This window comes from Erinaceus europaeus, chromosome 17 (assembly GCF_950295315.1).
Source record: "Erinaceus europaeus chromosome 17, mEriEur2.1, whole genome shotgun sequence".
Taxonomy (NCBI): Eukaryota; Metazoa; Chordata; class Mammalia; order Eulipotyphla; family Erinaceidae; genus Erinaceus; species Erinaceus europaeus.
In genome coordinates, this window is record NC_080178.1 from 8,925,037 (window position 1) to 8,935,709 (window position 10,673).

General features: G+C 41.2%; 1 protein-coding gene across 1 annotated transcript; it reads right to left on the bottom strand.

Annotated features, from left to right (window-relative positions):
* Positions 1-1,439: 1,439 nt before the first annotated feature.
* On the bottom strand, positions 1,440-9,827 carry LOC103110453 (olfactory receptor 5A2). The gene is made up of 2 exons (XM_060177448.1): positions 8,921-9,827; positions 1,440-2,022 (listed from the first exon to the last, which is right to left on the bottom strand). The coding sequence occupies exons 1-2, from the start codon at positions 9,825-9,827 to the stop codon at positions 1,895-1,897; spliced, it is 1,035 nt and encodes a 344-aa protein (XP_060033431.1). The 3' UTR covers positions 1,440-1,894.
* Positions 9,828-10,673: the final 846 nt, after the last annotated feature.

The window sequence follows — 10,673 nt, forward strand, 5'->3', positions numbered from 1 at the left end:
ATGTTCCATTCTCCTAAGGGATGTTGGACAACATACTCTATCTACTGCCCGAGGAAGATGGGTCCTGAAATTAGTGCAGCCTGGAATGTTCCTAGCTGTGACCACAGAATGTGAGCTCAGACCTACAGGGATGCAGAGGTTACATAAGTTCCTGTGCTGAATATGGGCCCCAGATCAAACCAGTGGGGTTTACAGTTAACAATATTTATACACTTTTCCCATATTTGGGAGCTCCTCTCTTCCCTGACCCAGCTTTCTAGTTCTTCCTCCAATTTTGGCACCATCTCCCCAGACAATAACCTGGGCCCACCTGCATGTTAGATGTCAGGCTCAGGCAAAAACTGGTAGGGTCATGGACCCCTTCAAATATACTTAAAATAGACCTACTAGCTTTTTCCAAAACAGAGACCTCGAATCTTCATCTGCAATATTTAGGTTCATAACTAGTCAATAATTTGTTTAGCTTTATATCTTAACTCTTTTTCAGCCACCAGGTTCCAGATGCTAAGATGATGCCAACCAAACTCCCCTGGACAGACAACCCCACCAATGTGTCCTGGAGCTCCGTTTCCCCAGAGCCCCACCCCACTAAGGAAAGAAAGAGACAGGCTGGGAGTATGGATCGACCTGTCAACACTCATGTTCAGCAGAAAAGAAATTAAAGAAGCCAGACCTTCCACCTGCTGCACCCCATAATGACCCTGGGTCCATACTCCCAGAGGATTAAAAGAATAGGAAAGCTTTCAAGGGAAAGGATGGGATATGGAGTTCTGGTAGTGGGAATTGTGTTGAATTATATCCCTCCTATCCTATGGTCTGTCGATATTTCCATTTTATAAATAAAAATTTAAAAAAAAGAAAAGTTGTGGCATAGTGGAATACTACTCAGCAAAAACAATGTTGCCATTATTTTACCTCATCTTGGATGGAAGTTAAAGGGACTGTGTTAACTGAAATAAGCCAGAAAGAGAAGAATGAATACCGGATGATTCCACTTAAAGATAGAACTGAAGAAAGAAAGACAGAAAGGAAAAACACAAAGTGGGTTGTTCAAAGCAAAGAGACTCTGAGAGAGGAAGGGCTGGAGAAGGTGTTGGTATCCTGGCGTATGATAGTGGGAAAGAACCTAACTTAGGGGTGAGGGTGTTTTACAGGCTTCTATCATGGGGAGATGAGAAATCGTACTATGTCAGCATCTGTCCTGTAAACCATTAAACCCCCAATAAAAAATGGGGGGAGGGGTAAAAAAAAACATGAAGCAGCCAGAAAAAAAAAATAAATGACAACCATCAACCTAAGTACTAGTGAAGCTAAACTAAAAGAGTGAAAAAATAATTATTATTAAATAATTAATTAATTAATTAATTAATTAAAAGACATAGTGACTAGAATGATTTTAAAAGGGGGGTGGGTGGTTAAGGGGTCCAAGCAGTAGCTCAGAGGGTTAAGCACACAGAGCACAAGGATCCCGGTTCAAGTCCTGGGATCTTCACTTCCAGGGGAACATCACTTCACAAGCAGTGAAGCAGGTCTGCAGGTGTCTATCTTTCTCTCCCCCTCTCTGTCTTTCCCTCTCCTCTCTCAATTTCTCTCTGTCCTATCCAGCAACAATGACAACAATAACAAAAAAATGGAGGAAAAAATAGACTGCGGGAGCAGTGGATTCATAGCGCTGGCACCAAGCCCCAGTGATAACCCTGGAGGCAAAAAAAAAAAAAAAAAAAAGAATAGGGAAGAAAGAGTCATGAGTGGTTAAACAGTGCGACAGGTCTTTCTCTTTCTCTCTCCCTCTTTATTTCCCCTTCCTCTCCATTTATCTGTCTCTACCCAAAATTAATTAAATAAATATTCTTTAAAAGAAAATCTTTTTACCCTGGAAGAATTGTGAATTGAATCAGGGACTACTTCCAGTCTGCTTCAGAAATGATGCAATTGCGGAGGAAGAAGAACCCAGATGTTCATGAACCTCAACCTTCACATCTAAGAGAAAAAGGCAATACCAACGCAAACGAAGAATCCTCCCAAAGAGTCAACCGTCAGTCTAGTCTCCTGGGTATAGAAAGAGATGGAGTCGGTTAATTGGTTCCTCACTTAGTCTCACAGTTCTGAGACATTACTATGTCAATGAATCACAGTTCTGAGACATTACTATGTCAATGAATCCTCCTTTCACTCTGAAAGAATTATGAGGCTGATGATGAGATCATTCTCAGCCTTATTATTCATTTGATAAATTATGTCACCAAAGCATAGGCGTAAACACCAGAGACCTCTCTATGGGGGAAAGTGGGAAATAGCAAACCACCAGCAGTGCTAATGTTCACTCTCTGCTACAGACGCTGACTCACTCACCCACTCTCATAGGGTGGCCTTTTTTTTTTTCCTTTTTCTTTGTTCTTTTTTTTTTTTCCTATTGGACAGGACAGAGAGGAACTGAGAGGGGAGAGGAAGATAGAGAGAGGGACAGAAAGAGAGACACCTACTTCACTGCTTGTGAAGTTACACCTCTGCAGATGGGGAGCCAGAGGCTCAAATCTGTGTCCTGGAGCTGGTCCTATGCTTTGTACTATGTGCACTTAACCGGGTGCACCATTGCCCTGCCCCCCTTGTTTTACTTTTAAATGGGACTCAACAGTGGTTGTTTAACTAGGTGAGGGTGTTCAGAAAGACCTTACAGAGAATCAGAGTAGGATTGAGAAATCAGTGGATTTATTCTTCTTATAGAGACATACAGAGAGAAAGAAAGAGAACATAGCTTCCTTCGTTTGGTGAAGTAGAGTGGAGGCTCGAACATGGGGAGGATGCATGACAGAGCAAAACACTATCCAAGTGATCTAGTTGATCAACCCAATGTTTGTTTGTTTGCTTGCTTCTGGTAAATGTATTTTGCTCTTTTTAATTGAAGCAGCATTTCTTTATAGCATCGTATGTTCCTGTTATCCATCATCAAAATCAGCATGTGCATAGATCGGGCTTATAGCCAACAATATTTATACATCTTTCCCATATTTGGGAGCTACTCTCTTCCCTGATCCAGCTTTCTAGTCCTTGTTCCAGCCATTACATCATCTCCCCAGACAATAACTTGGGTCCACCTGCATATCAGATGTCAAGCTCAGACAAAATCTAGTAAAGTCATGGGCCCCTTGGAATATACCTAAAATAGACCTACTAGCTTTTTCCAAAATGGTGACCCCAAATCTTCATTTGCAATATTACAGCCTTTAGGTCCATGATTAATCAACAATTTGTATTCCTTTATATGTTAACTTTTTTTCATCCACCAGGTTCCAGATGTGACCGTGATACCAACTGGACTTCCCTGGGCAAACAACCCCACCAGTGTGTCCTGAAGCCCCACTTCCCCCAAGCCCTGCCCCACTAGGGAAAGAGAGAGAAAGGCTGGGAGTATGGACCGACCTGTCAATGTCCATGTTCAACGGGGAAGCAATTACAGAAGCCAGACCTTCCACCTTCTGCACCCCATAATGACCCTGGGTCCATACTCCCAGAAGGATAAAGAATAGGAAAGCTATCATGGGAGGGGATGGGATACGGAGTTCTGGTGGTGGAAATTGTGTTGAATTGTACCCCTCTTATCCTATGGTCTTGTCAGTGTTTCCATTTTATAAATAAAAATTTTTATTGGTGGGAATTGTGTGGAGTTGTACCCCTCCTACCCTATGGTTTTAATTAATCCTTTCTTAAATAAAAATAAATAAATATTAAAAAAAAATTTAAATAAAATAAAATCCACATGGGCATATACTACATTGCCACTATAAGTTCCATTCCTTTTTTCATTATACAATGGACCTCTTTTTGCTCGTGTTAACCCACCCCTAGATCCCTTCTAGTAAGCAATAACTGGATCTTAAATCTGAAGGTTTATTTTGTATTTATTTACTTCATCCATTCACTTGGTTATTCTATATATCATATATGAATGAAATCATACGGTGTTTTGTCTTCCTCCGATGTATTTCCCTTCTGATTTGTGGCTGTTCTTAAGCCCAGTCAATTCTTTTTTTTTAAGCACTTTATTTATTTACAAGAAAGATATGAAGAGAGAAAGAACCAGACATCACTCTGGTACATGTGCTACCAGGGATTGAACTCAGGTCTTCATGCTTGAGAGTCAGTGCTTTACCCACTGTGCCACCTCCTGAACCACATCCAGTAAATTCTTTATGTGAAGAAAGAGGACTTGGCTGAACCAGATCAATTGACTCAGTCAACAGTTTTCAGCTGACTTCCTTCACAGTCCCAGAATTGAGTCAATGCAGGCAAATGAGTGCCTGGAACCCTCAGGAAGTTCCTTGTGGCCAGGGTTTCAGAGCTCGTAGTCTCTACCCTGTCTTGGCAGGGTCAGCTCTTCAAGCACTGACTGGCAAAAGCCATGCCACACTTCTAACCTTGATATGTCTGCTTACTCTCCCCTCTGTTGGCCGCCATTTTTACCAGTCTTAAGTGGGTGCATGTATCTTTCAGACAAAACCAGCCATGCACTGGTGAGATCATCCTCTGGTTCACTGTTGGTTCTGTAGTTGTTTTCAAGGAGAGTGGTTTGCTTGCGACAATTTGGCCATGGCTCCAGCACCTATCTCTAGGTCTACGGATTCTTGTTTAATATGAGGGAGTGTGTGAGGGGGCAGAGAAGGGCAGAGAAAATAATGTGTGCCTCTACCATTTGCAATTTTATGTTTTGTCTTTGTCTTTCTTGATGTTTCGTGATGTCAGAGATCAGCTCAGGTCTTTGTGCATGCAAGGAACGTGGTCTTCCACTAAGCAACCTCCCCAACCTTAACCTGAATATTTTATTGTTTTAAAATTGATTGAGTGGTCCAGGAGGTGGCATAGTGGATAAGGCTTTGAACTCTCAAGCATGAGGTCCCAAGTTCAATCCCCGGCAGCACATGTACCAGAGTGGTGTCTGGCTCTTTCTCTCCTATCATTTCTCATGAATACATAAATAAAACTAAAAAAAAACCTTTAAAAAAAAGATTGATAGATTGATATGGGGGGGGCAGACGGTGGCCCACCTGGTTAAGCACATCTGTCACCAAGTGGAAGGTCTGGGTTCAAGTCCCTGGTCTTGAGAGAAGCTTAACAAGCAGTGAAATTGTGCTTCAGATATCTCTCTTTCTCTCTTTGTTGTTGTTGGATAGGACAGAGAGAAATGGAGAGAGGAGGGGAAGATAGAGAGGGGGTGAGAAAGACAGACACCTGCAGACCTGCTTCATCGCTTGTGAAGCAACCCCCCAGTAGGTGGGGAGCCAGGAGCTTGAGCTGAGATCCTTACACAGTCCTTGGGCTTCGAGTCCTGTGAGCTTAACCTGCTGCACGACTGCCCAGCCCCCCCCTTGGAGAAATATTTTTTTATTTTTTTTTATATTTATTTTATTTATTTTTTCCCTTTTGTTGCCCTTGTTGTTTTATTGTTGTGGTTATTATTGTTGTTGTTGTTGTTGGATAGGACAGAGAGAAATGGAGAGAGGAGGGGAAGACAGAGAGGAGGAGAGAAAGAAAGACACCTGCAGACCTGCTTCACCGCCTGTGAAGCGACTCCCCTGGAGATGGGGAGCCGGGGTTCTAACCGGGATCCTTATGCTGGTCTTTGTGCTTTGCGCCACCTGCGCTTAGCCCGCTGCACTACAGCCCGACTCCAGGAGAAATATTTTTAAAGATTTATTATTTATGAGAAAGAACCAAAGTATTACTCTGGTTTGAGAATTCAATACTGTGTCTACTGTGCCACTTGCTAGATCACCTTGAATATATTCTTTAGATTTAAATATAATTCCAAAAGTATAGAATTTGATTCCAAGTTCAATCCATGGAGGATGTTTCAGGTCAATAGTGCCATCTATGATCCACAGCTGTGTGAGATTCAAAGTGAATCGAACAAATACAGGCAAGTGGTGGCACACATGGTTAAGCGCACATGGTACTAAGTGCAAGGACCTGCTCAGGGGCCCGGGTTCTAGCCCTACCTCTCCATCAGGGCGGACACTACACAAGCTATGAAGCAGGTCTGCAGGTGTCTATCTTTCTCTCTCCCTCTCCACCTCCTCTCTCAATTTCTCTCTGTCCTGCCAAATAAAAAATGGAAAAAGTGGCCACCTGGAGCAGTGGACTCATAGTGCCAACACCAAGCCCCAGCGATAACCCTTGAGGCAGGGAAAAAAAAATACGTTTAGCCATTCCTTGCTGTAGTTCCAGCAGACCCACTTTGCAACACTCCAAAGACACAACAAAGAACACATTTTAAACCAAAGAATCAATTTCTATTCCTTTCAACCAAACAGTGACAAATCATTATAGCACAATAATAATGACACCCAGAGTAAAATATCACATCCTAAATACTTTCTGTACACCAGGTGGTAGTCTAAATATTTATATACACAGGCTCTTGTTAATCTCATGAATCCTAAAATTTACACTTGAAACCCTTAGAATAGGAGGGTCGCACCTACTCTGCCATTTGAGAAAGACTGATCTGAAATGTGTGCAGCCTAGAATGTTCCTAGCTGTGACCATGGACTGTGAACTCAAACTAACTGGGACTCAGAAGTTATACAGGCTCCTGTGCTAAATAGGAATATATATGGGCCCCGGGTCAGATCGATAGAATCTACAGTTAATGATGTTTATATACTTTCTTCATGTTTGGGAGCTACTCTTTGCCCTAATCTTGTGTCCTAGATCTACTCTCAACTCTGACACCATCTTCCCAGACAATATTTTTAGTCCATCTGCATGTTAGCTATCAGGCTCAGGCAAAAAAAAAAAAAACTAAATTCATGGACCCCTTGGAACTTACCTAAAATAGATTTCATAGTTTCTTCCCACCAAAGACTCCTAATTTCATCTGCTCAATTCCTACCTTTAAGTTCCTGTTTATTAAATAATGTGTCCTGCTTTATATCTTACTGCCTTTCAGCCAGCAAGTTGCAGATGCTACTATAATTCCATCTGGACTTCTATGGGCAGACAGTGACTTCACCAATGTGTCCTCTCCAACCCTATCCAACTAGGTAAAGATAGAAATGGGCTGAGCATATAGATCAACCTGCCAGTGTTCATGTCCAAAGGAGAAGCAACCACAGAAACCTTCCACCTTGTGCAGCCCATAAAGAACTTTGGTCCATACCCTCAGAGAGATAAAGAATAGAGAAGCTTCCAATGGGAAGGATGAGGCATGGAACTCTGGTGGTGGGAACTATATGGAATTATACCCCTGTTATCTTACAATCTTGTTAATCATTATTAAGTCACTAATAAAAATTTAAAATAGGGGATGGCAACTGTATTTATAAAAAGTGTTCCCTCTCCAATGTGACCCAGAACCTCATCTATCCAGAGCCCTACCCCACTAAGGAAAAGTAGAAACAGACTCGGGTGTTAACAGATCCACCTGTTAACACCCACATCCAGTAGAGAAACAATTACAGAAACCTTCTGCACCCCATAAAGAATTTTAGTCCATGCTCCCATAGGTAGAGAAACTTTAGGGGAGATAACCAGAGGGTTCTGAACTCCAATCCCAATCAGAAGTAGTAATAGGTGTAGGTGTGACTTAGAAAGGAAGAGAAGGGGAGTCGGGCAGTGGAGCAGTGGGTTACGCGCACATGAAGCAAAGGGTAAGGACCGGCATAAGGAGCCCGGTTAGAGCCCCAGCTCCCCACCTGCAGAGGAGTCACTTCACAAGCGGTAAAGCAGGTCTGCAGGTGTCTATCTGTCTCTCCCCCTATCTGTCTTCCCCTCTTCTTTCCATTTCTCTCTGTCCTGTCCAACAACGATGACATCAATAACCACAACAATGTTAAACAACAAGGGCAACAAAAGGGAAAATAACTAAATAAATATAAAAAAAAAATTTTTAAAGGAAGAGAAGGTAGGACCATAGTAAAAAATGGGAAGATGATAGGTGATAGATGGATGAATAGATAGATAGATAGATAAATGATAGTAATATAGATTATAGATGATGATGATAGATAGATAGATGATAGATAAAGATGATTGATAGATAGATGATTGATAGATAGATAGATAGATAGATAGATGGATAATAGTCAACCCAAATCCATTACCTTGGGAAAACCATTACAGTTTCCAATGAAGGGAATAGGGATACAGAGCTCTGGTGGTGGGAACACTGTAAAATTATACCCCTGTTATCTTATAATTTTGTAAATCAGTACTAAATCACTAATAAAAATATTTTAAAGTGTTTCCTCCTCACATTACTATGCTATGTATTCCTACTCTAAGAATTTCCACCTTTACATTAACTCTGCATTCTTTTATTTTAATTTTTCTGGAAACTGAAAAAACATCTCCAAAAGGAAAAAAAAAAAAAGTCCTAGCAAGTACAGAAGCCAGACCTTCAACCTTCTGTTCTGGTGGTGAGAACTGTGTGAAGTTGTACCCCTCTTATCCTATGGTTTAGTCAATGTTTCCTTTTTATAAATAAAATTTTTTTTTTAAAAATATCCTTTTCAAAGTGAAGAAAAAAAGCCACTACCCTGAGTGCTGGTCTAACTTTTTTTTCAGGGTTTTTCTCATAAAGACTAAACTCTTAGGCTTTCCCAAGTTATTCAGTTTTGGTCATGGTGAAGTCTTTCATTAAACTGAGCATTCATATCTCAGTAAATGCAATACTAATCCTTTTAGGAACCAGTAATAGCCAAACTGTTTTTCCAATAGCCATAGGGTCAATGAATGGGGAAATAGTAGAAATGGAAGAATAAATAAAATCTAGTCAACATAAGTCATTGTGTAAGTCACCAAATCCAAACTACATTGAAATCTGCACAATTAACCCAGTTTGTGATTGCCTTATAAACATGAGCTCAGGATGAGAGAAATGAATGTCCAAAAGAAAATACATGATCCCTTCCCATAGCTTTCCTCATGGAATCTTTAATCTCCTTATTCCTAAGACTATAGATGATGGGATTCACCATAGGGATCACCAGAGCATAGAATATGGACACTATCTTGTCCCGGTTTAGGGAGTAGCTGGAACTAGGTCGCATGTACATGAAGAGCCCAGAGCCATAGAAGAGTGTGACAGCAGTCAGGTGAGACGCACATGTGCTAAAGGCCTTGCTCCTCCCTTCCCTGGATTTGATCTTCAGGACAGCAACAACTATGTGGCCGTAAGAGATAAGGATCACAATGACAGACATGACTCCAACAGCAACACCCAAAATGAAGTTCACCAACTGGCTGGTAAAAGTGTCAGAGCAAGAGAGAACCAAGACCGGAGGAAGGTCACAAAAGAAGTGATTGATCGTGTTGGGTCCACAGAAGTCATGGTGATAGACAGAGTAGGTCTCAATCAAAGAACTCAGGAATCCACCCATGTAGGATGCAGCCACCATCTTTAAACAAAGTGTATGTGAGATGAGGGCAGTATAGAGTAAAGGGTTACAGATGGCAGCATACCGGTCATATGCCATGGCTGCCAAAAGAAAACATTCAGTCAGCCCCATTCCACAGAAGACAAAGTACTGTGTGGCACAGCCAATGAAGGAAATGGTTTTCTGCTCTGTGATGATGTCTGAGAGCATCTTGGGAGTGGTGGAGGACACATAGCAGATATCCAAGAAGGATAGATTACTAAGGAAGAAGTACATGGGCGTGTGCAGGTGGGAGTCCGTCCGGATGAGGACAATGAGGCTCAGATTCCAGGTTAGGGTCAAGAGGTAGATGGTCAGAAATAACACAAACAGGAAGATCTTCATATGAGGATGATCTGAAAATCCCAGGAGGATGAATTTTGTCACAACTGTGTTATTCCTTCCTACCGCCATACACCTGCATCCTAGATAAATAAAAGAAATGATCCTGTGATCAGTTAGACTTACAAAGATTTGCAAGACTGAAGGCGTCTTGAATAACCATAGCCACTGTTAACACCCAGTTAAAGTCCCAGACATCTGCTAAGCAAAGTCTTCTCAAAGGATGTCAGTCTTGGCACATTTACCAAATTATAATTTTCAAAACATGAGGCAAGCCTGTACACATTTTGCATTAAGGAAGACAAAGGCATTTGTGTAAGGTCAAAATGAGGAAATACTGATGGGTGTGAAGAGACAAAAATTTCCTGAGCAAAACTAAGTTTGCTGCTATTTTATCATTTATATGGAATTTTATTGCCTATGTGTATATGTAACAATTTGCAACTATCTGATCGTGTTTATCATTAACCATATCAGAAAACTGCTGTATAGGGAGAGGTCCACTCCTGGAAGAAAAAGGGGGCAATTATGTACAAATATAGACAGGTAGTTGTAGAGATGACCATTAACCACGTCTGCAACCTTGGGAGAACTGTGGTGGTTTGCAATGGAGGGAATTGGGGTTCAGAACTCTGGTGGTGGGAATGGTGTGGAATTATATCCCTGTTTTTGTAAATCAATACTGAATTGCTAATAATTTTTTTTAATCGGGGGAAGGTCCACAACACTTGCAAAAATGCAAGGCAAAACCACAATGAAATGGCTATTATTGAGAAGACAAAAGATTATAAACATTGGTGATATCAAGAAAAGGAAAAACTTGTATACAATTGGGGGGGGATGTAATCATCTTGGAAAACAGTACGGAAGTTTCTCAACAGGAATTGAAGAACCATATGATGCAAAATTCCATTTCTG